This window comes from Chamaea fasciata, unplaced genomic scaffold (assembly GCF_029207755.1).
Source record: "Chamaea fasciata isolate MVZ Bird 193981 ecotype frontalis unplaced genomic scaffold, bChaFas1.0.hap1 SCAF_14, whole genome shotgun sequence".
NCBI classification, from domain to species: Eukaryota; Metazoa; Chordata; class Aves; order Passeriformes; family Sylviidae; genus Chamaea; species Chamaea fasciata.
Window position 1 is genome coordinate 4,674,814 of NW_027094099.1, and position 27,986 is coordinate 4,702,799.

General features: G+C 39.4%; 1 protein-coding gene across 5 annotated transcripts; it reads left to right on the plus strand.

Moving 5' to 3' along the window:
* The first annotated feature begins 4,786 nt into the window (after positions 1–4,786).
* On the plus strand, positions 4,787–27,976 carry ICE2 (interactor of little elongation complex ELL subunit 2). Of its 5 annotated transcripts, XM_066196353.1 has the most exons (16): positions 4,787–4,858; positions 5,230–5,287; positions 5,703–5,807; positions 7,982–8,249; positions 9,364–9,483; positions 10,774–10,908; positions 11,274–11,390; positions 12,272–12,431; positions 13,907–14,091; positions 14,603–15,905; positions 17,869–18,047; positions 19,475–19,604; positions 22,867–22,951; positions 23,042–23,092; positions 24,163–24,418; positions 25,138–27,976. In XM_066196353.1, the coding sequence occupies exons 4-16, from the start codon at positions 8,043–8,045 to the stop codon at positions 25,327–25,329; spliced, it is 3,120 nt and encodes a 1,039-aa protein (XP_066052450.1). In that variant the 5' UTR covers positions 4,787–4,858; positions 5,230–5,287; positions 5,703–5,807; positions 7,982–8,042; the 3' UTR covers positions 25,330–27,976. The 5 variants fall into 5 exon arrangements, with proteins under 5 accessions (XP_066052450.1, XP_066052449.1, XP_066052451.1 ...); XM_066196352.1 differs by lacking the exon at positions 5,230–5,287 and having other exon boundaries at positions 4,796–4,858; XM_066196354.1 differs by lacking the exons at positions 4,787–4,858; positions 5,230–5,287; positions 5,703–5,807 and adding an exon at positions 6,497–6,684.
* The last annotated feature ends 10 nt before the right edge of the window (positions 27,977–27,986 follow it).

Consider the following 27,986-nt stretch of genomic DNA (forward strand, 5'->3'; position numbering starts at 1 on the left):
TCTAGCCATAACTGAATGTCAAGCAATAAAAACAAATGACTTTTTGTGCATAGATTTAAAAGAAATACAAGTTTTAGACATCTGCATGTAAATGCAATCTCTTGTTTACTGCTTTCTTAAACTTGAGCAACTGATTCCTTATTTTACTACTAATTTAAGGACTTGTAATGGCCTGTAAACATTTTATCTTGCTCTATTCTTTCAACTCTAACTTTGTCTCTGCTTTGGAGTCATAATATTTAATGTTGTTCTGCTCACCTCTATACAGTTAACTTTTTGCTTTCATTCTGTATAGATAAAATTATACTATAAACAGCCTACACAGTGCAAATATTTATCTGTTTATCAAATACCACATTATGCTGTATAATATCTGTTTTACTATATAATCTATTTTAGACATAGCTGTTTAGAACTAGAGTGTGCTATTTTTGTGTTTTTCTGATGTGTGGTGCTAGATAAGTTACTTTTGTGAACAAAAACAAACCCCTTTTATTCCTAGACAATACCACCTTTGGGTCTTGTTAATTTCACTGAGTATAACTATATATAAATATATATATTTGTGTATATATATATATATACACCAACATATGCCCAACAAGTACCTGTATCAGAGTACAAGATTTGGGACATGGTTTTCTCTTTAAATGCATAGTGTCATTATATAAATTATTCTATAGTATATTTAATAAGGAGAAAATTACTTCACCGGTACAGATACTTGATATCAAATGTAGAACTTTTTTTCTACATTATTAACATTATTAATTATTAACGTTATTAAAGTTGTTCTGTCCAGCTTGTTATCCTTTTGGTTACTAAAACAGTCTGTCTGTATTGTATCAAAAATAAGAAAAAGATCTAATCTGCCAGTATAAAATAATTACAATATGCTGTCTGTCTGGAAGGGAGGTAGTTATTTGGCTTGTTGGGAGAATTCTATCCTGTTGTTGCATGGGAAATTTATAGATGTTATTGTGCTGGGTGCCTTCCTCCCTGCTCACTTTAAATAGGATGTGTACACACTCAGAGTGCGGATGTTACTGGGCCACGCCCACACACTTAACTGCAGTGACTGTAAATAGAACGTTCTGTAACTGCCGTGATGGATGGATGGCTAAATCCAGTCCCTGGATATGCTTTACGCACCACGCAGACATATCCAAGGACAGCCAGTAGCAACTAAAGTTGATTAAGAAGTGGAATTTGCAACTTTTTGTCAGGTATGGGGGTTTTGTTTTTATTTTCTCATGTATACCTTAATTTACGTAGTCATATACCCTTCAAAATATTCCTATCCCCTGTTCCTTTCATTCTAGATACTGTTTTCTTGTTCATTCTTAAAAGCTGATGGATATCAAATATCTAACTAAGGAGGTAATTAACCTTTTAAATATTTATTAGAATTTTTCTGTAATATTACTGAATTTATAAGATCTTTAGCAAAGATTTTTGAGCAATTTATTAATAACAATGTTTCTGTTTACTGCACTTTTTGATAATAGAAGGTAGTGAATTTTAAAGCCATGGTTCTTGGCTTCCATGCACTGCTTTTATACCCTCAATCCAAGGAATATATATATATAAATAATTTTTTTTAAACAGCAAACATACTGTTGACCTAAAAACAAAAACAAACTTTACTGCACCATGGGTATATTTTCATAAGTGGAATGTTTAACTGCAAACACTATCAGGACAATTACAAAAAACCTCTTGAAGCTACAATCTTATTTAAAAATAAGCCATGACAATTTTGTTTTCCCTTCTTGATTTAAGTCACCTTTTGATATTTTCAAAGAGAAAAGGACTCACTCTTAAATTTGTACGTACCAACCTATAGGTAATGCCAGGAACACATTCTCCCTATTGTTTTAATAGTTGGATCTATTTATGCAAAACCATTTGGTTAACATTTATCCTCCCTCTTTACTAAATGTCCAACATACCAACGCCAGAATAAATGCTGATTACAAATATACATCAGATTGACGACGAAGCACACAAACTTAAAAACCTCGTTGAGTGATATGCTCAAATTTCTGTAAATACACACAAGTTTAATGCAATTATACTGTACATGTAAATATGTGCTGTCTGTTATGTGTACAGTATGTACAAATTCCTTTTCTAGCCACAATAAAATGTAAGCCATCAAGAGGAATACTAAAGTGGTATTGTACTAAACCTTTGCTAATGATCTTTACCCAATCACTTCACTTTTCCCTTCCATAGACCTTTCCACCTCACTCTTACGATAGCCTGCTTATATTCAAGTTTGTTATTTTACTCGGTCCCGAAAAAAGTATTTTGATTCATTTTGTAAATATGACTGTAAAAATAAGAGATTTAATGTTGTCTTTTAAATACTCCAATTTTCATTCTAATATGAATGTTGTTATATTGTACTTAGAAACTGTACCTTTAATATTACATTACCTTTATTAAGTGCATTGAACACATCGATTTTAGATGTGCTTTATGTACTGTTATCCTGTAATAAAACTTCAGCTTCTAATGGAAAAATCTGTCTTAATTGTTTTGTCAGTTGCATCTTCCTTGGGGTTTTTTCTGAATTATAGTTTATTAGGTTTATTCCTTAAGGAATGCACTGATACAAAATCAGGCTACGCATATATTAGAGCTGTTTTAGCCCGTACATCAAGCTTTGTTCATCAGTAGGGAAACAAACACCTTTTAAGCTCCCCTTTTGGCCAGCAAGAGCTTTAAACTTTCTCAGAATGAACGTGGATTAATGTAGCTTCCCTCTATTTGAGCGTGTCTTGTTTGAAATCACTGTTGACTACATAAAGTGCAAAACACAAGAAATTTGGCACCAAACCTTCCCAGTAAACTCTCCCAGCAGAAATACTACTTCAGGTCACATCTAAATGAGGATTTGGGAATCAAAATTGAAGTTTTAGTACAATTTAGGCATCAAAAGTCAAAGGTGCAGCTCCCCTCTGCTGTGCTAACTTTGGGAACACCTGAATGTGTCAGCAGCGTGCTCGGTCTTAAGACTTCAGGCATGTGAAATTCTCCTTCTGCACCTACTCAGAAATGCCTCAGTCTTGACAGAGCTTTTAACAGCTCAGTATTTATATGCCTGACCATGATCCAGAAATAGATTCTAGCAGTCATCTTTGAAGCACTGTATCTGGAAGCAGCCTTCACCTACAGATCAACTCTACAAAAAAAGTAGTGTAAGTGATAACTCTTAGAACAGTAGCACTAAGCAGTGCCATGTGTTCTACAGCAGCTCCATGTCTACAGCAATCAAGACACTGAAAACACAGATTTAATTTTCTTATCCTCAGGACATGATTCCTGTCCAGTCTTCCCAGTCACAGGAGAGTTTCTAACCACCAAGACACGGGTTATGAACCAGCTTTTTAAAGAACTGTACAGTTCAACATAAAACACAAGGATTTTTCTGAAATGAGAAAAACTGAAGACTCCCTCCTGTGCCTGCCTGTAAGGAAAGCTAAACTGTACGTTAGGAGGTTTGACCTCTGATTATTTCACAGAACCACAGAATTGCTGAGGGTGACAGGGACTTCATAGGTCACAAGCAGGGCCTCGAGCTGGTTGCCTAGGACTGTGCCCAGCTTTTGAATATTTCCAAGGCTGGTGACTCCAAAACCTCCCTGGGAAACCTGTGCCACATTTTCACTACCCTCACAGTGGAAACCTGTTTCTTCATGTTCACATTTATGTCATGAAAGTACAAAGATCACGAGTAGGAAGTAGCACTATTTTGTAAAAACACCCCCCAGATACTGCAGGTTTTAGAGAGATGCAGCCTGAAGTAGGACTTAAGCTGCCACATTCACCAAGATAAGCGTTCTCATAGTTCAGCTATAGAACTGTTACCATACCGGGGTCGGGAATTAAGATCACTCCTTACAAAGGGGTAATTCCGCAGTTGGGCTCTGGGTGGGTCTATCCAATGGGATAGAAAACCTTTCTGCTTCTCTAAGATAAACAAATCATGACGGCAGAATTAAAATCGCTGTCCTTAAAACTGATTTGCAAGCAAGCGGAAGACTCCCTTGTTGGTGGGTTTGGAAATCATTCTGAATCATCTCTGAGTTTTCATGTATTTGTGTTGTAGTGCCCCGTTTTAATCACAGGACACCGAGTACGCACTCTGCCCTCATCATTTCCCCATCTTTAGAGCAGTGACCGGCATCACCTCTTCTTGTAACACCACAAGCAAATGAGTTTCTTTTCCATCGCCCAGACCTACGGGTTCTTAGAATACCCGAATTCCACATTTTACCACACTGAGAAGCCTACCCACCAGTTAGAAAAGGTTTTGCGGCTCCGCTCAGGAGAAGTGAGCCCGGGAAACCGAACGCCTAAGAGAGGAAGGAAGTTGATGAACGCAGCCGCCTCTACGGGCTCTTCGGCCCTCACACGCGGCTCCAACCCCTCAGTGACAAACCTCCCCTCACCTCCGTACACCCGGAGTGGGAGGCGCCACCCGGGACACCCACCCTATGCCCAAGGCCCCACCTCTGAAACACCCAGGGAGGGGCGGGATGTGCCGCCCGAGACATCCACCTCCTGCCCAGACTCCGCCTCGGCCCCGCCTGTGAACACGAAGCAGAATACGCGCACAATTCAGCTCCGCGCGTTCATCCGCCCCGCCCGCCGCAAAATGGCGGCCGCCCTCGGTGGCTATGCTCGAGCCCGTGTCCCCATTGGCTGGTTCAGAACACCTGACCCACATGCCGGGCGCCGATTGGCCAGTGCCCTGAGGCGGGCTCGCACGGCGGTGAGACGAGGAACCGCGAAACTCCCGCCCTGAGGGCTCCGCCAAGATGGCGGCCGCGGGGCCGCCGCTGACATGGTGAGCGCGTCTCCCTCGCCCTGAGCGCCCTGGCCGGGCGCGCCTGAGGCGCGGGCGGCGGACACAGCTCCGCGCCGCCCCGCCGGGAGCAGAAGGCGCCGCGGCCCGGGCGGAGCGGGGCGGGCTCGGTTCCCGGCCCGCCGGGCGGCGCCCCCAGGGCGCGTGCGCCGTGCCCTGAGGCCGCCGCCGTGGGGGCGGGGGAGCGGCGGCAGTGGCTGCCGAGAGCCCGCGGCGCGCCTTCGGGGCGGGCACGGGCCTCCTGCGGCGCCGGCGGAAAGCCCTGCGCATGCGTAATTCAGCTCCTTAACCCTGGAGACGAGAGGCGGGTGGGAATTAGTAAATAAAATCTTTGCTCGTACCTTTCACTGTAGGTCTGTTGGAATCGTATGAACCCTGTTCACTTGAACGGCTGTAAAAAAAAAAAAAAAGGTAATATGGAAGTTCACATGAGCGTAGAAGACCAGAACAGACTTTTCTTTTTTGAGAAGTTAAACCCGGTGTATTTTTCTCAAAAATTCCAGCGATTTCAACCCAAAGTTTGCTTTTGATTCATGAACATGTGAGAGTGTGAAACTCTCATCAGAATTTCTCTCACTATACCTAGAATTGATACCTTGTATTAATGAAATTCTTTTGTACTGGGAAGAATATGTATTTTGCTATTGAAGAACTTAAGGCGTTAGTACGTGTGCAACTTCCATAAAGAGGAAATCTGGAGCCACTGTTTAGATAGCCTCTTTTATTCATATAAATTAAATGCTTGTTTATGTTTCTCGGGGGCAGTTATGGCCTTTAATTTTTGTTTGTTTTGCAATGTATTTATTTTCATATTTTCTTTTGTTAGGGATATTTCACCAAAAAATGGCCAGGAAGTATTTTTCTCCCATGAACTTTATGAAAAATATTCCTTGTCTCCGAGCCTCTCTGAACTCTGGCATTTATCGAACAGGTATATTGTTTTATCATTTTGTGCTCTTTGTTATCGTCCCGTGGATCCATCCCCAGACTGTTTTGGGGAAAGCTGCATGTGTGGCCCACAGGGATTTGTTACTGACTCCTTGGGCCAGCTGTTGGCCTGTGCTTGATCTTTTGTGAAGCCTCAGGAAGCAGGAGGAGTCTGAGCTGAGTCCTTTGGTCTGGGAAATGAAGCTGTGTGAGCACAGGTGGTAGAGGTAGTGTCGTTTTTATGCTTTTGGTGTCATATTTTCTTAGGTTGGGGAAGTAGAATAACATCTGTTTCGCATAGTGAAAAGTGTGGCTCGTGCTGCTGGATCTCAGTGTTTGGAGGACTGTGTTTAGACTCTTGGTTTAAGAAGTTATTAAGCTGATAAGGGAGGAGAACACAATGCCTGGTGGATGAACCTTCACACTGGGAGGAATGTGGGTGGGAAACCATGTAAGGGGGAATTCAGCATCTGGGGAATTAGCGTTGTTCAGAAGGGGAATTACTGTGTTTTTATGAACTGACAATGAGAGTGTGCATTTGAGGGGGCTGCCTGTTACGTCACTTCATCCCACATCTTTAGCTGGAGAGGGCTGTTCTGGTTCATATCTGTTGGAGCAACTTCCCTGGAATTGGCAAGATCCCAGCACAGCCTCACAGCTTGTTACTGCTACATTTGATACTACTGTGGGGTTCTTCCTTAGAAGAGTTTCTGGAGTGGGCCCTGGAGAGTGGGATTGTGGCCAGCTGTGTGTGGTTCCAGTGGGTTTACAGCCGGAAGCCGGAGGGGTTGCACCTGGTAAAAATCAGAAATTGATGGAACTGGGTTGTGTGGCCAGAGTTAAGAGAAAAAGAAATTAAACCTATTGTAGCAATTGTGAAAGTAAAAGCTGGAGGAAATTTGCTAATTTGGGGGAGTTTCTCATAGATATTTATGAAAGTGTATTTTCTCTTGGTGTAGAAGCAGTGAAAGCGGGTTGCTGATAAAATGAAGGGGAAAAATTTAAGCCGTCAGCTCAAATAAAGTATAATGCTGTAAATATGGACAGAAAAGCTCTGTCAGATTATTTTGGTTTGCACCCCAGTGAAGACTGTGACAGCAGTGCATACTGAAATGATCTTGATGTGCTGCCATTTCATTCAGTGCTGAATATAGCCAATTTAAGCTGCTAGAATTTCTTGATGTTCTTACACTGGCATATCTGAGTCAGCATCTTGTTGCTGCTACAGCTTAATTAAATTTGCCAGTTTGTGCCACAAGGATGGACACATTCTCATATTTAGAGAGACAGCTGTGAAGTGTTATTAAGAACTGTGGATGTGATACTGCTGGGTTTGAATGACACTTGAGATGTTTTCTATGGCTGAAATAGTATCTTAAAAATACGCTTTTTCCAAGATCACCAGTTAATGTTCATTTTGTTAGCCTTAAATATTTTCTCTCTTAACTACAATTATTTTAAATAGACCAGGGCTAGGCTGCTTGGCCTTTGTTTACTGGAGTTGTTTTAAGAACAAGCTCTATGTTACTTTTTTATTGTTGTTAGAACAGCCATGCAAGGGTGCCCTAGCCTACTCTTATTTTTGGTGACTGATTCCAACATTGTTTAGAGTAGAAAATTAAATGCTTGATTTGTGTACACTGTAAGAATCTCTTCATTGAAATCTGGAATTTCTATTGTTACAATGAAGTAATTTTAATTTCCTTCTTCTGCAGTGAAAGAAAGGCTATTTCTAATTAAATCTTTCTCCCTTACTGTCAGAACTAACTGACAAGTCTGGCCTTTCTGAGTGCAAACAGTTTCTGAACAGTGGCCATCACTGATTGATGAAATTTGGAGGTTCTTTTCTTTTCATTAATAATGTCTGTTTCCAGAAAAAAGAATGTGTTTTATATTTAGCTTGTTAACACCATTTTGTTATTTGTTTTTTTTAAAGAAAACCTACTTTTGTTTGTTTGTTTGTTTGTTTTTAAACCAGGTGCAGACCTGCTGCTGGCACTGAGGGTTGGTCTGATTGTTCGGGTGAAGTTTCAGAATAAGAACAGTCCGCAGATAGGAATTGGAATAGGAGTGTCTCTCAAAGCAGTTCAGGCTTGCACAGCTGCCTTTATTGCTTCTGACGAATATTATTATTTATGTGAAGACTGCACATTTGTTCATTTGTTACTTTTCTTTCAGAGGGACAAAGAAAAATGTGGAGGCATTGGCCAACTCTTCAGAAAACAGACAGACTTGCAGCATGCAGGCTGCAGAGTCACTTGAGGTGGAGGCTAAAAGCCCAGCTGATGAGCATCCTCTTCCAGAACCCAGACTCCCCTATCCATTTACCTCTTGTTTGACTGAGAAGGAGCAGAAAACATACTTGTATCTGATGACTAAGTTCTCAAAAAAAAGAAACCATTTCCAAGTTGATGCAGCAAGTCAAAGGGAATTTTTCACATATATGGTAAGATATGAACATATGATCATCACAAGGGGAGTCGTGCAATTTTTTTTCTTACAAAGAATAGAAGAAAAGGGAAAAATTGATTTTCAGTTTTATTTGTCATAATTAATTGGTCATAGAATTCATGGTATTATGAAAGGTAATAAAGGTTTGAAGTATTCAGGATAAGCTTTTTAATAGAAATTGAAAGTGTATTTGGTTATTTCATTGAAATTGGGGTTTTGTGGCGCTTTTTTTTTGTTGGGGTTTTTTTTTTTTAAGTGATCTGAACAACTGAGGGTAAGAGTAGATCTTTGACAACTGACCAAACAGCCTCCTAACCCCCCCCAAAAAACCTTTTTTTTATTGCTGAGGAGGAGGTTAAAAGTTGTCCTTTCTGTGATTTTAGCATTTCACAGTGGCGAGTAGCAGTGTTAGGTAGCTTTGGGCCATGGGTACGTGTTGCTGTGATCTTTGCCAGCCGTGGGAGCTTTGTTCATTAGCGGGGGAGGGCCCTGTGTGCTGCCCTGCTGTGCTCATGGGGAGGGAGGCTGAGTCCACTCACCCCTGCTGCTGAGTCTCAGCAGCGTGTTTAAATGGGCCGCCTTCCTGTTGGGTGGGAGGAGCATTTTTGTTGAGTCCTGTAAAATGTATTTAGTCAGCGAATTGTTTTGAGCCATTGCATTTGGCCTCCCATGCTTCCTTATTAATGCCGATTTCTTTATTTTATGCTGTAACAACGGCAGTATAATTTCCAGGCACATCAGTAAACCACTGTGTTGTTCTTACTTGTAAGTTCTCATGACATCAGAACTCCAATATCTTTGTGACTTTGCAGTGTAAACTTTGTCAGCCGTATCTTGTAACCTCTCTATTTATAAGTCATGGTATCAAAAGGCACTTGCTGTTTGTTGGGGATGGTGTGTTGTTGGTTTGAGATTCTTTTTAAGGAAATGGGCCTTGCAAAAATTCTTTTTACTTAAGTGAAACTGAACACTTGCCAATTGAGTAGCAAGTGGAATCTATTCCTTCCCTCGTACCATTAGCTGCACTGTCTCTCTGGAAATTTTGTTGGTTACATATCTAGCATAGAGGATTCTGTTTTGTCTTAAAAATAGATTTTTCCTTTTCCCAGCAAATGAAAGAAGTGGTAAACAATGAAATTGCAGAATTCATGAAATTCGCCCAGAATGCTGCAAAGAGCTGCGCCCAAGATTATGAAGCCATCTCTGAAGATGCTCTGTGTTACACTGAGGTAATTACCAATGCCGTGCTTAATTCCAACCCTTCTTAAAAAATCTTCTGGGGATCATGGTTAGGATATAGAACTGCTCTTGGGATGTGATGTTCCCTGACCTGCTGATTTCATGTTGGGAGGAGCTGGGGAAGTGGCCATTTCCCTCGTGCTGCACAGTGTGGCTTGGCCCGTGGTTCTTTGGAGCCAAAAGGATGTGATAGAAGGGAAATCACTCCCTTTTTACAATACTGCAAAAGTATTTATTCATCAAATAAATAAGTTTATATTCGGGCAAGGAGGAGCTGCATTTTAAGTGTGGATTTCTGTTAAGAAGTGGCTCCTAGATAGACTCTGCTGGACAGAATGTTCAGCTTTCCTCCAGAGGAAAGCTTAGTGTGTCACAGCAGCTTGTTCTAGTTACTTTAATTAGAAGTTATTCAGGCTTTAATCATGAAGTTCAGTCTGCAAGTTCATGCTGTGTTAAATATCCACTTTGATGATTCTAAGATCAAATATGAATGCAGCTGCATGTATCATTCTTGGGTTTATAGCACATTTTTGAAAAAAATTGAGAATATAGGTTCTTTAAACTTTCCCATTAGTGGGTTAACACAGAGTTTGGGCACATGTGGAGACAAACGTCCTGCTTTCTTTTTTTTTACCCCCTAAATATTGGGATTGGTTTTGCAATTTTGTATCTTGTCATCTGGTCACAAAATGTGTCTCCAGAATTCAAGTCCTATTGGTTGTTAATACCCTGACTTTAAAATGAAGTAGAGGCCCATATTTTGTTTTAACCAATACTTGCAGAAATTACTGATTCTAGTTACTAAATAAAATCTAAATATACTAAATACCTAATTCAGGTATTGTAAAAAGTTATGTAGAGTTGACATGGTAGCAAGTTTCAACACAAGTGGAATCATCCTATGCCTTTACCTTTGTGACTTTTGCCTAGGCTTAGTGTAAGCTGGGTAGTAAACACAAAAAAATATTCCTTCCTTCAGAAGCCAAGACAGATAACTAAAAAGAAAATTACCTGGCTTAACACATTTCAGGCTGTACTAAACTGCATGTTTTTAATGATTGGCCTGAGCTGTGTGCATACATTGTCAGCCTCCCTTATGAAGGGCTGAGGAGAGTCTGGAATATATTGCAGTTCTCATAGCAGTGATTGTAAGAGTGTTACAGATCTGTATTTGATACCTGCAAGTTTTTAAATGCAACTTGAAATTGCAGAAAAAGCTTTTCAAAATTAAATTCTTAGTAAAAGTACAAATGCGTAAATTATTTTTGGTTTTGTGTTAGGAATTGCTACGTGCGTGTATTGGACATGTGCAGAAGTATCCAGAGCGTTACACCCTGCAGGAGATCATCAGTATCATGGGAGGAAAGTTTCATACAGAGCTGACCTTTAAGCTGGAAAAAAATCTTCTTGCAATGGTAATACCTTATGTACACATATTGGGTTTGTGACTTTTTAAAAGTAAGTAGAATTACATCAGAATTGCGTTATGCAAAGATTAGGGATTTTTTGCAACTGTTAAGTTCTTGAGTTAGCAGTTATAATTTATAATTTAAATTACTTAATTAAAACTTTAACAAAATCGTTCTGGTACTAAGTCTGTCAACCCTTTTCACCAGATGTTTGCTGTAAAAAGATTATGTTCATATTATGTTTTCTCGTATCACATAACTTTATAATGTACCTGTGTAAATTCCTGATATTTTTCTTCATAAGAAGTGCAGTGTTGGGTGAGCATGATTGCTGTGAAAGCGGTTTTTTGACTCTGCTTGATTTCCCCCAGGGTACAGCAAGACGTGGTAAAATATTTTTCCCTTCCATGGCTGTTCAGCTGCCCACAGATTATAGCACTGTTACATCTATTATAACCCCAGAAAAAAAGGCTCATGTTATGCATAATGTAAGTAACCTTTTTATTGTCATTTGTAAGGCATATTTTGTGCAGAAGTGCAGTCTGATCCTTTTTATGTGTTGAACAGTTTTTAGTCTGCATTGGACCATTAAATAGGTGGTATTTCTGTTTGTGTTCTTCTCCTGTGAAAATCAGGGTGTTTTCATTCTGTAGAGCTGAGTTTTTTGACTGTTTATTCTACATAATTTTTATCAGCTAATTTAAGGAGTTTTTTCACATATCAAAAGCCTAACTTTCAACAGAAGCACTGTGATTACAGAGACTTGCTGAAGAAAGGAGCAGAGGTGCCTCCTTCCTTCATGGAAGTGTGTACTTGTAAAGTTTAACAATTTTATCATTTCAATTCTGAGTTTGTGTTCTGGATGGTTTTGTATTTGTTTTAAGGTTCTTTATATCTAATCAGTATTGAAACAACTGTGCAGTTTTAACTAGACTTCAGTATTAGATGTCTTTATTGTGCTGTTGCTTACCTGTAAGAAGATCTGTAGTGTATATTTGTCAGTTAATCTGGTTTGGGGTGTTTTTTGTTTGTTTTTTTTTTGGTTCAGCACACTCCCATATTTCATGATACTCTAAATTCCTATTCAACCTGGTAATTCTAATGTATAGAAATTAACTGAGAATACAAGTTAAAAAGATATAATTTCTTATGCTGCAATGTGAACGCTTAAGATACACATGAAGACCTTCAGGGAAGTTCTGTTCTTTCATTTTGAACCCTGGCACTGTGGTAGTCTTTGGACTTTATTGGGGGTAGGGGTTGTATATATCCATTTTTGGTTGTGTTTTGAGTTTTTCTTCTATATTTAAATTTCTGTGTATTTCTTAAGGAGGTCTTTGAAAGAAATAACTTTTTTTTTTCTCTTTAGGATATTAGTTCAGATTCAAATGCAGAAAAACTTGCTTTGAAATACTGCCCTCAAGTTATTTTAAGTAGTCAGTCGTTGTTTACTTTACTGAATAACCATGGACTAAACTACAAGGAACAGTGGGAAATTCCAGTTTGTGTTAAAATGGTCACTGTTGCAGGTATGGGATGTTTTTATTATAAACCTATGGGGGAGCTGTCCAAAAAATCCGGGAAGCTGATCCTCAGTCACTGGATATCATTTTCCACCTTGTTACTCTGCAGTTACTACCATACACTTTGAATTTGGACATTCAGCTGTTTTCTACCTGGGGAAAAAAAATTCAAAGCAAAAAAACAGTTAAAACTAGTTTTGCTTTTCAAAACTGTCAGTTGTGCTCCTTGGAAAGAAAACAACTGCATGAAGCTGTTAAAATTATCAAGTGAACTTATTCCAGTAAACTAAAAAACCAGAGAAATTCCGAAATTCTATGAAAAAGCAAAGAGCTAACATTTTGTGGGATTAAAATTATCTATTTACATCACAGAATCGTAAATAAGGAACGAATGTCCATGAAGATAATATTTTCAATTGCAACAGAAGATGTTGTAATAAACTGATGAACTCATCTGACTGCTTGACTTTAGTTCTCAAGCACTTGTTCAGTAATCTGAATAGAAGTTTCCTCCCTAACGCTTTTTTTTTTTTTTAACACCTTATGGTTTATTCAAGTGTTTATAATGTTTGTGGTGTTGGAATGTCCTTCTGGGCTTTTTACTCAGGTTTCTAAAGGAGACTTACAGATAGTAAATAAGCTATCAAATACCTGTGACAATTACGAATTTTCACCTTCCTATGTGAAATTAAATGACCTTATCAGTAAAGATAATGCCTGATTCCTTTTATAGCAGCATTGCAGTTTTTAAACTTAATTTTTGGATCCAAAATTAACACCTAAAGGGCATTCAGGTTGTGCTGGAAATACACAGTGGTTCTTGAAGGGTTTCCCTGCGCCTTCCTTTTCCACTTTTCCCTGTAACCAGCTCCTTGCTTTAATTTACTTTTTTTTGTAGAACAGGGAGACTGTGTTCACCATGTGCCTTGGCTTTCTCTGTTGTGATGGGCAGGGTATTGCTTTTATTTTGGGGTGATTCCTATGTGAGTGTGTCAAGGTGCAAATGGAGGAGTGGGGCAGCACAGCCTGGACAGAGTTAACTGATTAGAAGAGAAATAAACTGCAGCTGTCACTTGGGCAATGAGACTTAAAAAAAAAAAAAAGACTTGACTTTCAAACAAAGTAGGAAAAAAAAACTTTTTGGAAATCAGGATTCATTTGATGATATGATGCTGTATAGGAAATGATGAATCCTCAGTTCTTATTTTACAAATTCTCTACTTAGAGCTGCATTTGAAATATGTTCAGCTATTAATGTGGTATGTATTGCTGCTGCAGGATCATAATAATTCACGCCATATCTGGACATACTTTTATTTTCTGTTGTTAATGAATGAAAGGATCATTTTTCATTTCTTCAGGTGTGCATGTGCAGTGGATTTGGCTGTAATTGGAAGTTGAAAGATTTATTATTTAAATTATACAACAGTCTTTCTTCCTTTCATTAAATATGTACTCAACCTCTTTTCTTTCTTGCAAAGGTAGCAAACCAGCTAAAATGGTTTATGTTGATCCACCTCTGCTGAGAAAAGAAATGACAGTAAGAGAGAGGAATCAGATCTTCCATGAAATTCCAATGGATTTCTTGGCAACTGAAACATCCTACATTTCAGTTTCTAATGTATGCATGGACAAACCAGCTGAAGACAACATGTTTCAGTGGGATGTATGTAGGTTCACGTATTCTTAAAAACAAGCAAAACCAGAAACTTGGGTTAAAATTCCTAAGTTGCTTTTTCTGTGAGAAAGGGAGATTTAGGTTTTCTGTTGGTGGTTTTTCTATTGCTGAGTTACAGACCCTGTTAGAAATGTCTGTTTAGTTCCTTTAAATGCTTCTGCATGGGCATTTCAGCTTTAATGTTTACTTCATTAAAATGTCTTTTGATCAGTTCACTTCAGTGGGAAGAGTTCTGTGAACTTTTACTCTTTAGAAAGGCCTTTCAACTCGTAGGATGCAAGATATTACAAGTTAAGCAAGAAAAATTCTTTTTCAATTACTGTTCCTCTTTCCTAACATTCGGATATGGATGGTAGAACATTTTTTGTATTTTCAGTTTGGCAATGTCTCGTTTCTTGGTTTGTTTTATCGTTTTTTAATTTTTTTACTTTTAATTAATTTTTTTTTTAATTTCTAAAGGCAATTTTTAATTTTATTACTTTCTTATCCCTGTGTTAAGGTGCGTTCTGATACCTACCAGTGCAGGACAATTCCTCCTCCAGATGACACAGGGATGGATTTTGATGATGATGTTACAGAGCTTGAAACTTTCGGAGCAACTACCAAGCTCTCAAGAACTTGTAAAACGCAAAGTACTTTTCCTACAGCTGGTAACACCGCTAAAATTTTATCTCATGGCCTCAAAATGGGGGAGAAGAATTCATCCACCATAAACAATGGAGATGAAGAGGAGAAAAACACCCTTTCTGAGCAAGAAGGTTCAGCATGTGCCAGTGTGCAGCTTCCGTCATTAGATGGCATTCCATGCTTCGGCCCTCAGGAACGTTCTCCTTCTAAAAGCTTCCAGTCAGTGTCAGTGGAGGTAGGACTGAACAGAGCACAGGGTGTCATGACCAAGGGGGTATTGGACAGTGAAACAAGTCCTCTGTCTGTTGCAGTGAGTTCTGAGAAGGAGCCTGGTGCTGCACAGGCTATCGTGACCAAGGAAATACTGGACAATGAAACCAGTCCTCTCTCTGTTGCAGTGAGTTCTGAGAAGGAGCCTGGTGCTGCACAGGCTATCATGACCAAGGAAATACTGGACAATGAAACCAGTCCTCTCTCTGTTGCAGTGAGTTCTGAGAAGGAGCCTGATGCTGCACAGGCTATCGTGACCAAGGAAATACTGGACAATGAAACCAGTCCTCTCTCTGTTGCAGTGAGTTCTGAGAAGGAGCCTGATGCTGCACAGGGTATCATGACCAAGGAAATACTGGACAATGAAACCAGTCCTCTCTCTGTTGCAGCGAGTTCTGAGAAGGAGCCTGATGCTGCACAGGAAAAAGAGGCTTACACTTCTTTATGCAGCAGTGACACAGATGACGAGCGTTTGGTGATTGATTTAGGATGTCAAACCACTGCTTCTGGCAAACCAGCTGTACCAACCTCTGTTTCCTCCACCTCAGCAGAGACTGCCAGATCTCCTTCCCCTACCAAGAGTCCTTTAGCAAGCATCACTGACTGCTCAGATACCACGGATCAGAGAAAAAAAGCCTCCAAGAAACCTCCAAGAAAGTTATCCAAAGAACTGGATCCTGTCGGGCAAATTTTGAAAATGCAAACTGAACTTCTGAAGTCCCCTTCCCAAAAAGCTCATGAGCCAGTGGCGAGCTGTGATAATCCTAATGCTGTGCCAGCCCAGCTGCCTCAGTCTCCAAAAGCTTTGGGGACCTCCAGCACAGAACCTGTGCCAGCCCCAGCCTCCAATCCCACCGGCTCTTCCAGAAACACATGGACGTGGCTTTTTGAGGGAGTGCCCAAGAGTAAGTGTGGTCATTGCATAAGGAGGAAAATTGAACAGAAAACACTTCACCTCATTTATCTGAAGAACGTGTCAATAGTGCATCTGTTACATCTGTTTAGAGATGTGACTCAAGTTCACAGTACCCCGTCTGTGTGGGAATTACTGTCTTGCACACAGAAGGGAGCACTGGGAGCTGTTTGTCCACAGAGGTGAATGTGAAATACTGTTTTACTGTAGAGAAGCAAGTTGTTGTACACAAGGTTTTTAAGCAAGGAAAAGAAATCTTTTGGTAGTGAAACGAGGTTTTTTTGCATGGAAATTCAAATATTTGAGTAGTCTAGTCTGCAAAAGTAGTTTCTTTTCCGTCAAAAGTAGAATTATTTTCATTTTAAATTAAAAATGGGGAAAAATTAAATTTGTATGTCTAAAGTTTTGAGCCTCCTGGTTCAGTTGCTGTTGCTTAACTCCCAGCACTCTGTCCCAGCAGGCAAATGAGGGTTCACTACCAGTCACCTCTCCCGAGTTTTCAGGCATTTAGCTGGGTGTTGAATCTGTGCTGCACTTGGCCCTTAGCCCAGAATTAAAAGTTGTGAAGATTCTGGGGACCATGGCTCTGGAGGTTTTCCTCACATGCCCGAGTTGCTTCTGAGCTCTGTACAGCTGAAGTTAAAAACACTTGGAGCAAGCCAGACAGGTCGTGTCAGGACAGATACTTTTCTCAAATATTTAATTCCAACAAATCTATGCTTTTTGGTGGGAAAACATGTTTGGTATTTTCGGAGGAGGCGTGCATTTGATCATGTAGGAATTATTACTTAATCTATAGGTTAACATAATTAGTTCCATTTTAGTTGAAATTATGTTATCACTTCTTACATTTTTATTGATTTAAATGAATAATCACTAAAACCATGTTTCTTCCCTCAGTTTGAAAGGCTGAGAGGCATGATGCTTTATTTCTCTCTGTTAAAAGGATAGAGTATAGAATTCAGATGTTTTATAATAGAATTTTTTTAATAGAGATTGTGAAACCGGTATTGCCAATGTGCTGAGAAATGACTGCGTAGGAATAGAAAGCATCGTTCTACAATTTGAAAGTTCTGTAGCAAGCTGAGAAACCTCTTTGCATGTCTGTTCTGCAGAAAGCCAGATTTGAGTTATATATTTTACTGACAGAAAACTGCTTCCAGTTCCTTGGATAATATCTCCCACAGTGTGCATGCACATAAACTCTAATGTTGAAAATGTATTTGTTCATAGCACTACAGCAATCCCTATTTGTAGGTGTAGTTTTGACACCTATTTCCACATATCTGCAGGACAAAAAAAAGAAAGTATTGGATACGTTTTCAGTAAACCAATATGGAATCTACTGTGTTTATTTGAAATGTTTTGTTAAAATGTCTCTAAGGGTTGAAGGGATGTTTGTCAATGTACTCAAAGCTGCCCTGGGAGATCCAGTAGCACCTCTTGAATATGCTGGTGTCCAGATTGAAGTTGAACTCTGTGTGGTGTGGAAACCTGTGCTGCTATCCAGGCCTGAGACTTGAATTCCTTCAGTACCTGATGGATGGACGGATGGATGGCAGCTCTCAGAAGGCATTAACTGGAAATAACTATTTCTCTCCTTTGTGCTGAGCGACTGTGGCTTAAAAAGCAGCTTTTGAACTACATTTATACAAGAATGGAGTCTGACGTTTGTGTGAGAAATCTAATGATGTGGGGTTATTTGAAAATATACTCTTTAAGAGTGAATGTTGCCCAGATGTAATTAAAGGGTTTTTTAGTATTTAAGTGACTTTTTTGTGCCTAATGAAGTCATTTTCACCCCAAAATCTTAGGAATCAAAACAAATCCTGGAGTGAAAAAAAAAACAAAACCAAAATTGAACAAAAAACTCTGCTGCAAGGGAACAAAGCTAATCAGCTTCATGGTAAAAAATGTCCAAGCTTGTCATTTTCTCGTTCGTTCATTTTCTCTAGGGAAGCTGCCAAGTGAACTTCAGCTGCTTAAAGAAGACCCTTCAGAGTATCAAGCACCTGAGGAGGGCAACGTTGTGTACAAGCTCTTCAGTTTGAATGATCTGCTGTTACTCGTGCGTTGCAGCGTGCAGAAATTCAAGCCCCTGCCACAATTCCAGAAAAAGAAAAAAGCCCAAAAGGTAAAGATTTTGTTTTCAGCTTTTTTTGGTATGGTGTGTTTTTGGTTTTTTTTTAACAGTTGTGCTCAACTGGCATTCCTGGGACTCCCAGTCCTTGATAGCATTTGTGCTTTCACTGAGACAGTTGTGATTCTGCAGTATGTCTTCTGTAAGTAAATATTTGCTATGAAGAATAACTTGTGATTTCTTTAAAGCTACTTGATTAGAAGATAAGGAAGTGTGATGCTCCATTTTTTACTATACTAATATGCCTGGGTAATGATACTCCTGTAAAAAAATGTAATTTTGAGCTATTCTTAAAAGTTAATGGAGCAATTAGGGGTTTAGCCCAAGGCGTTGAAAATGTTCATGATCATAAATACTTTCAAGCAGGATTCAGCTTTGCTATCATGCCTAGTTAAGCAGAGAAATAGGAGATAAAATGAGCAACAGAGAACACAAGAAGAGATTCTATTTGTTCTGCTTGAAAATACTATGGCATTTCTTAGCAAATAGTTCATCTCATGGAATTAAGTTGTTTGAATGCAACTGTAATCCAAATACCCCTTGCAGCGTGAGAAGGAAACTTTAGTCTGTAATTCTCAGTAATTTATAATTTTTTAAGAGTCCTCTGAATCATTCAGCAAATTTGTTGTGGTATGTCCCTCCTGAGAATCCCAGATTTACAGTAGGCAGACGTTTTGTGAGGTGTTCATTCTTTTGTGAAATGGAAATAACCGTTATAACGCTGGTTACTTGCCAAGAGTCTCTATTTAGAATCTTATTTTGAAGAAATCCCATCTTTTTGCTATTGATCACTGCTCATAAATGCTTGGGAATAACTGCTTCCTTATTCAGGAACCAGTCATTGCTTGGGTTTCTTTTAATTTCTGCTGAAATTTAAGCTGTGAATTGTCTGTGAGAGCTGACAGTGCTCATTAGGGTTAACTCGCTCGTTAGGATAGCCTCTGATTGCAAATGAAAGTCCAAGCACTAGGTTCTAATTTCAAGTGAGACTCTGACAGGAGTGATAAACGGCAGAATTCTGCTAATAATAGCTAATTAGAAATGTTGTGTGTTTTTTCTTAAATTGCTGTAGAGGGCAGTAGAGCACAGAGGTGTTAACTTGAAATTAATTTAGTCACATGGAAAAATTACTAAGTGGCAGAATTTTATTATTTGTAAAAGCTTCCCAGGCCTTTTTTTCTTTTTTGTTTTCTGGGTTTTTTTCCCTGTCCATTTCACCTTTCTCTGTATAAAGCCTCTGTACTCCAAAGTCTCTACTATGGATTTCATAGAATGTGAACCTTCAAACAAAATCTCTGAAATGTCTTTGTTGCTTCAGCTATAATGGAGGTCTGTGATTATTATAAACTACAAAATGTAGTTAAATTGTAGATGGTTTTGGGCAGTGAGTGCTAATTTTTCTTTTATCTTCTCCTTTTCAGCTGACTCCTGTATTCCTGTTGCCAAAACTAGAGTACCAAGTCTACTACGGTGTTGAAGCTCTTACAGAGAGTGAGGTGTGCCAGCTGTGGACACAGAGCATGCTGCATTCTGAATGCTCATTTTATGTTGGTAAGTTCTTGTGTTGAGTTTTTGCTTGAGACACATGTATGTGTGAGTATTTGGAGAATGATAGAAGAAATACATATCTATTAAAGGTATATTCCATATATCCTTTCTTATTTTAACTTTCTAGTTTTGTTTTTTTCATGTCTGTCTTCAGTAAGTTCTTTGTCTAAAATTTCTGTTGGGTGCTGGATGAGGATATTCCAACTTAGTTTTTAGATAAATAGTATCCGTGTCCTGTAGAAAACGCTGTATTCGTGTTTGTACAATGACATTTTAAAAACTCAGGAACGTTTTTATGTCTCTTGAGATATGTGTTGTGTAGAGAAATTAAAATGATACATATAAAGAATGTGTCCAGACTATTTTAACAACCATTTAAATATATGGAGAGCTTTCTGATACCAATTATCTTGTAATTAATAAGATTTTAAAAGGGAAAATTTGCAGCAAAGTGGTTAGTTGATATTTAGAATATGCTTGGCACATGCTACTGAGTGAGGGCAATCGTGTTTGTACAGTGAGTGAATGTTCTGCAGTGGGGACTGCCTGACTTTTTTGTGGAAACAAATCTGGGGTTTAGGGTTGTTTTGGCAGCAGCTGTGGCCTGTGATGGCCTAATATTTCCACTTGTGCACTGAATTACCCTTTTGCTGTTGTTGGCTCACATCAGAATGCTATTTTAGAAATGCCAACTTCTCTGTTTTCCAGTTTTTACATACAGACTATGCAAGCTACCTTAGAATTATTAGGATTACGTGAAATCCAATGTATCTGCTGGTTGCATCTTAGTCTGCTCTCTTTATTCAATGGAAATAATGTTCTAATTTTAAACTTTAGAAGCAGTATTTGATGTGGTTTTTCCATTCATTAAAAAATAAATCCTTTTGAAGAGCTAATTATGTACAGAGTTCTCTATTTGTATCTTAATATCCAATACAGAGGCATTGCTTCTCTCTAACGGGCAGACCACTATACTAAGTGCATTCTGAGTATTTATACTGAGGATATATCCAGCATACTGAGCTGCACTGCAGTTGAGCTTCCTGTAGGAAATGTTATCCAAATTTTTATTAGCATTTCCAGAGTGGCAGGCAGTGTGAGGAAACGGTGAACTGTGGAGAGAGGACTGATGTTTGCTAAGTACACAGAGTGGAGGAGTGAGTGTCTATCTTATCTCCTGTCAGTTACAGGAGACTGAAGGTATGGCTTGCGCAGGAGTGTTCAGACAGCTCATCCAGCCACCACCCCTTTTTATGGAGGCTCTTGGGAATGTAGGAGGAAGCAGGCTGGGTGTGCAGATGAAGAGCCACAGGGCCTCCCCTTCCAGCACAGCTTTCCTCTCTGTGTCTCCTGCTGGCTGTGGCACTGGCAGTGCCCTGGGCTGGCAGGCTGCACTGGCCTGGCCTCCAGCACCTCTGTTCCTGTCCTTGGGATTAGGTGTCATGTTTGTCCCTCAGCTCCTGGAGACACTCTTTCCAGAAGCAAGCCCTGGGGTGCAGAGGAATTCTCCTTTTGTGGGCTCAGAGGAGGCAGAATCCTCTGATGAGGATTCTGTGGGTTGTCTCTGTCCTGCACAGTAAATGGGTACTCCTGGCCTGTGGGGCAGATTCTTGGTACTGCCGTGGAGTTTATTATAGAGGTAGGTAAAAGAAATATGTGGAAGTAAATATCCATTCTATGAAAGAGCATCTACCAGGTTTTAATTAGGAAACTGTTATCATATTCTTCTTGGGGAGACTTCTGCTCTTGGTGTATTGCAAGGTAGCTGTGAAATTCTGCCTTTCAGTTTGTATTCCTAAGGGAGCTGTGAAAAATGCTATATTGCAAGTGTCCAGATTTACTCCGAGGGCTCTTTGGGGCAGAGAGCTTTGTCCTGAAACTCCAGGGACAAAGGAACTCTGGGATTCTCTGAGGGTGATTATATCCTTGTGTTACAGGCAACTTAAAATGGGGTGAATCTCTCATTTTCTGTCATTAATTTGATACCTGATAGTAAGACTACTTCAGTGATCTGTTCAGTGTAAGGCGAAAGGCAGAGAGCTTCTGAACCATGCTGTAGTTTGAATTATTTTAAGTGAAATGCTGTGTTCTATAATAAAATAATTCTAAAATCCAACATTTTGTAAAGCCATAAACTTACTGCTCTTTTTAAATTTACCTCACAGTATGAGTGTGAAAGTGTGGAACAACATGGTTTGAAAACTATGATCTTACTGACAGTACCTACAACTTGCATTCTTCATCAGACAGTTAAGCCTTTAACTTTTAAGCATGTAACAGACTTCAGTGGTAAACTGCATAGGTGTTTTTTGCTCTTGAAAAAGCTTAATTCACTGTCTCAACCATGTCAAGTAAGTAAGGATGAGGAGTTCTTTGGACCTTGGTCGGTGCCCCGTAATTGTGCAGCACTGCTGTGTGTGATAGAGGGAGGATCTCAGCTCTGCCGTGACTCAGCAGCGCCGCCAGCTCAGGGCTGGAGGCAGAAATCAGCCGTGTAACCATGGCCTCCTGCAGCAGCTGCAGGCCGGGAGGTGAAGTTCAATTGTTTTTTAGGCTGCTCTCAAAAAGGAGAGATACCATCATCAAACAAAGAGTGCTGTCTTCCTCTGCCAGCAAAGCACCGGGCTTGGTTTTTAAGTGCCCTTCCTACTCAGAGAGGAAATCCTGCATCTGCAAAGGCAGTAATCTCTGTGACAAGCTTCCCAAATAAGGCATTTGTATTTGATCTAAGCAGTATGTAAAGTTGTGATAAGCTGTGCTGATTAATGGGAGCATTTTACCCTGACCATTATTCACTTATTTGCATTAAGTGCCTAAGCAAAACTTTCTGCAAGAAGAGTTTACCTTCCTGTGAATGGAATATAATTGGCTTTTAAATTAAGATTATTTGAAGAATGGGTTTGACAAAATACTTAGTGTGCTTTTTCAGGGTAACGTACTACATGTCAAGTGTTTTCAATCAGTCACTTCTCAAATACAGGAAACAGTTATATAAACTGGATGGAAGTAGTTCATAGATATTTTGTAATTTTTTTTTCCCAGTTACGTTGTCAGTGTGTTTAGAAGTAGAGAAGTCGGATTTGAGGAGAGGATGGTGACGGATACAGAACTCTGTTATGGTGCAACATTCATAAATACCTTTAACGGTTCTATGCCAAAAGAGCAAAGTTTTTTTATCCTTTTAAAAAGGCATTAGGTCTGCAAATTACGCTCTCATATTTGTCTGGTTTTATTTTTAGTGTATTAATTGAATTTCTTTTTTCAGGACATATTGATGCTTTTACATCAAAGCTTATTATGCTAGAAAAGATTTCTCCAGCAACTTTAAGAGAAAAACTTGGATTGATTAAGTGAGTATTTTTAGTAAGTTTTTTAGCAATGAATTTCAAACTCTAACAAGCCTTGCCATTTACTACTTTTGCTGTTTTTTTCTTTCGCAGACCTGCAAATTCATTAAATATACTTCATCATGTTTTGAAGAAGGTGTCTGAGTAAGTTCTCAATTTTTGTTCATTGTATTTGTTTGCCACGTTGCCCAGCTCACACTGTTTCTTCTGTAGAATGCTTGTCTACTCTGATTTTTATTTCTTCATATACATGAAGAAATTCATATTCTACAGGTTCTCTTAGGGCTATCATAGCACATTTTACACATAGCAATATGTGCAAAATGTGCTCAATGTTACAAGGTTTGCAAAAATGATGCAAAAGAATGAGAACTTGATGTTTTTGAGACAGTTTTTCAAGAGAGGAAACTGGACTCTTTGGAACTGAGTAAACAGTTCAGAGGAGTGAGATGTAATATTTTGGATACAGGCTCACACACAAAGTTTGGGTGTTCGGGTTTTGTTAGTCTTCCTGCTTGATTTGTAGAGAAAACACTGTGTTCACTTCTGCTTACCTTGACTTAGAGCAGCCTGTCTTTCTCTGTACAACACTGCAACCTTTCTCCTGCCTCTTTATTCAAGGCTTTCAGGCTGCAAGTGTCTTTTTTGTTTTTTTTGTTTTTTTGGTGAAGCTGGCTTCTTGCACGGAGTGTGAAGCCTCCGCATTTCAAATTACAGAGGGGTTTTCCTGCTCTTTATAATTTCTGTAGGGTCATGATTTTTGACTCAGATTTCTGATATGGGCAGTTGGTTGACCTTCATCTTCTGAGAGACTGTTCAATCCTATGTGTGTTGAAAGCTCATCTGTTCTTTGTGACTGTGTCCACGTGGGCATTGTTCTTTGTAAGATGCTGGTTAAGGAATTACAGTTTGCCCCACATGGATGGTTTTCAGTGTATGCTTACATGTTTAGTTGAATATGGTGACAGTCTGTACACTGTTGATAAATTAGTACATTATGAATACATTATAAACTCATTAATTAGTAGGTATTTATCAATACTGTTTAATTAATCCTTGCTTGTACACAGTCTTTTTATAAAACATCAAAAGGGACTAAACATCTGAAGATGTTATGCTTTTGCATTAAGAACATACTAATTACCCTGATCAAATAAAAAAACTCCAAGAAACATTTAAATAATATTTTTCATTTTGAACTTTTCTCATTTTAGTTTAGAGGAGGGCTCTTACTTACTGACTCACGCTGCCGGAGATTCATCAGTTGCAATTTACAAGAGTTCCCTTGACAAGAGCATAAGATCATCCTATAACTTGCACAAAGCTCACTGTGATCTGCCTGCTGTACCTGCCACTCTCTCAGTCCCATGGGTTCCACTAGATCCCAGCCTCCCTTTGCCTTACCACATAAATCATGGAAGAGTTCCGTGCACCTTTCCACCTGCACCCTGGGAAGGGTGGAAACAGAAGGTCAGTATCTCAGTTGAAGGAAAGGCAGATTAGCAGTTTAGGAATAACCTGTTTCAGTCCTGTGGGGTACAGCTGATACAGTTTGTCATCTCTGGGGCTCAGAATTTTTTTGGGAATCCATCCTGCTTTGTAATTTATGTTGGTGAATAAGTGATGCCTGTCGTGCTTTGGAAATTGCCCAAAGATCCTGCTCTCACTTCTGTTATTTTTGAGGTAATATGGCCCTTTAAAAGTAAGAAAATTTTCAAGCATTATTTTTCTTCAGCAGAGACTTACTGATTTGTGTAAAAGCCATGTTATCAACGCATGACACATGTGCTAACTGCCCAGCTTTGTGCACTGTGGGGTGGTTCGGAGGTTGAGTTACATGTCTTAGCCACAGTCTGTCCTCATATGAGGGCAGAGTTGTCGTGCATCCGTTCCTGATTACCTTGTGCACTTTGGTTCCTGCCAGAAGGAGATCCCGGCACGCAGGCAGGGAAGAGGCAGGATTGGTCACTTCTCACTGGTGACTGAAGACCAGCTGTGCCAGTCCAGATGTGCCCTGTGGGCCTCTTTGAAACCACATGTGTTAGAAGGCAGTTGTCTGAGTCTAGCTGTATATGTTTGTGCTCAATACGGATTGAAGAATATTAATTCTGGTGATTCTAGTTTGGTTTTCTGAGTTGTTTTTTGTTTGTTGTTTTTTTTTTTTTAATTCTCTCCCCATATGTGTGTAGATGGCTGGGGTGAAAGGACAGTCGGACACACCCCATGAGGAAAAGCCAGTAGCTATGGAAACAAAAGGCAAGCCAGCTGAGCCTGTTAGAAATGAAGGTGTGGCTCCAAAGAAGCTGAGGAAGAATTTCTGCAAGCAGAAGAAAGTGAAGAAAAAGTGGAAAACTAAATTCAACAAAATGCAACTGAAGTAGGAATAAGCCTGGAGAAGAACAAGAGGACACAAAATATCTGAGGTTTCTTGAAGCTTCAGAGGAGCCAGAACAAGCTGGCAGGGGAAATGGCTCCAATAGCTGAAGCATTCTCTAAACCTTTAACCCTTTGGTACCTCAGGGGACATGTTCCAAGTGAAAATCTCAAAATCAGTCAGAGAAGAAAAGGATGTGGCTGCAGCCACTTGGCTGGTTATGGGGAACAGAGTATCTTCTGTTGGTCTGGTGATTATTATAGAAAAAACTATATCCTGAAGAGTGAAGCAGTGGCTGATGGCAACCTGTAAAACCATGTAACAAGAAAAACAGTTTTTCGGCTTTCCCAATTCTTCCAGATGCACTACAGATTTTTGTTCTCACATACTTCAAAGATATATTTTACTTTGTGCCTTGGGTATAGGGGGAACAGCTTGGATTTAATTATTTACCTTTTTTGACACGTGGTGTCTACTGGCTTTTAAATAACTTACAAAACTACATTTTTCTTTTTAGAGTGGTGTAACAAGTAAAGGACAAAAGCAGTGTTTGTTTGAATAGTAAGGGCCGTAAATTTGCATTGGGAAACTTACAAGTACAGCTAAACAAGTGAAATAATAACAGGAGAGCTGCATTTTTGCATGTTTAAACTGCTGTTACAAAAAACAGAGGCCTTGAAGGTGTTCTTCCAAGTCTTTTGTTTGGACTGAGGAAGTTACCAAGTAGACACATCTGATCAAGCATTCTTCTGTTCACTGGGACTTGATAGGACATGTGTTGATGTCATGAGGGTAAAAATTTAAAAAAAAAATTGTTTACTGGAGTATACCTGCTAAAAAATCCTGAAGGTAGGGATTTTTTTGAAATCAGGCTTCAGTAATGGATGTATATTAAAAACTTCTTTGTGAAATACAAAGCATTTTCTGATGTGGCTTTTTTCCAACTGTTAGATATATTTATTCAGTTATTCAGTTTATTCTTTTTTTGGACCACTGCTTGTTTTATCTGCAGTATTAAGCTATTGACAAGCTGAACTTGTGTTTGCAATTTACAAATAGTTCTGATTCAAAATCCTAAAGGCTCTTAGCAACTTCTCATAGTAGAAATACTTTAGCTGTTAGTCATTTTTGCCAGATAACTGATTCTGCCTGGGGGATTCAAGGCAGTTTTCAGTTTGTGTATATAAAACTTTTTGCCAGACTTGTATGGAATTTGGTTTCCCAGTGGAGTTTCATGAAGTAGGAACGTGTGGTCTGTTTATGGTCTCTATGCCTGTTACATTACACTGGTTTGTTATAGTGTACTAATTGTAGAACTGCAGTGGAGCAGCCTGAGCTGCTGCTGGTGGGCGTTGTTGCATTGTGGGTGTAGGACTTCATCTCTGCTGAGGCTGCTGCAATTCTTGTTGGCCTGGTCATGCAGGCTGTCCAAGTCTCTCTGAATAGTGGCTCATCTTTCCCCTCTGCCTCCCTCTTCTGCCTGTTTGGTGTCATCTGCAAACTCAGGGAAAATTGATTTGGTCTCATTATCAGCTGACATGAAGATGCTGATCCCGAGAAGCTCTATGACCAGCTCACCTGGTTCAGCTTTGAGCTACAAAGCACTGCGTCAGAAATGGAGGGAAGCCTCTGACAAGAGGTGTTCCATGCTGTGTGAGATCACTGATGGGGGTCTGGTTCTCCCCATTCACTGGGGTTCATTAGGAGATGAAACTGATGGCTTTGTATCATGTTCAGACAGTTAGAAGTTAGTTTTGGAGGACTGGAGGAGATGTTCTGACCTAGTATTTGAGGTCACTGGTTGGCCTGTGTGCAAAACCATGGAACTTTACCAGTTCTTCAAGTTAATGTGAATGGGTTATTGACTGTGAAACCTGACTTTTCCTTATTTCTGTAGTAATGAGAGTTTTTAAACATCATTAGCACTATGCACTGATAAACTTCTTCCATTCTCATATGTGACTGGCTAAATCTCTTCACCTTTTCTGACTGACTGCAAATACTTCTAGGAATACAACAGAAGCTGTCTATGTAAAATATATTAGGAAAGATTTGCTGCATTTTTTCTCTTCTTCTAATGTAGCCTAGCAGCTGGAAGCCCAGAAAACTGGGACCAAGTGACCAGTCATCCATTCTGGTGCTGGAAGTGGGAGATGCCAAGCAAGGGACTCTGCCCACCTCCTTGCTGTGAAGTTCAGTAGCAGTTATTGAGCCATTTGAAGAGGTATTTCCTTTGTTTCTGAATTGTTTGCCCTGTGTTTTAAATAGCAGCCTGTTTCCAAAAGAATGTAAAAGTCAGGTCAGGTGTAGTCTTTCAGAATGCTTAGTGCTGATTTGCATTTAAGCTTGCATCTAGTTCTCCTGGTAGAAGTTGCACCATTTTCAGTCTCTCCCCCTGTTGAAGTCTGCATGTGTACCTTTCTAAGATGCTTCTCTGAGACGTTATATAACTATGCTCTTTCTTAATAAAATATGTCCTTTCCTCTAGTGTGGGTACAGTCCTTCCCAGAAACACTGTCATTGCTTGGTACGGTAAGTTTCCCTGTACTAAAAATATATTCACCTTTTTTTTTACTTGCTCTTAAAATGCATCTTTATACAGAGATTCTTAAACTTTGTTTGCAAGTTCAAATTCTGTTCCTGTATGTCCAAATCGTTGCACTA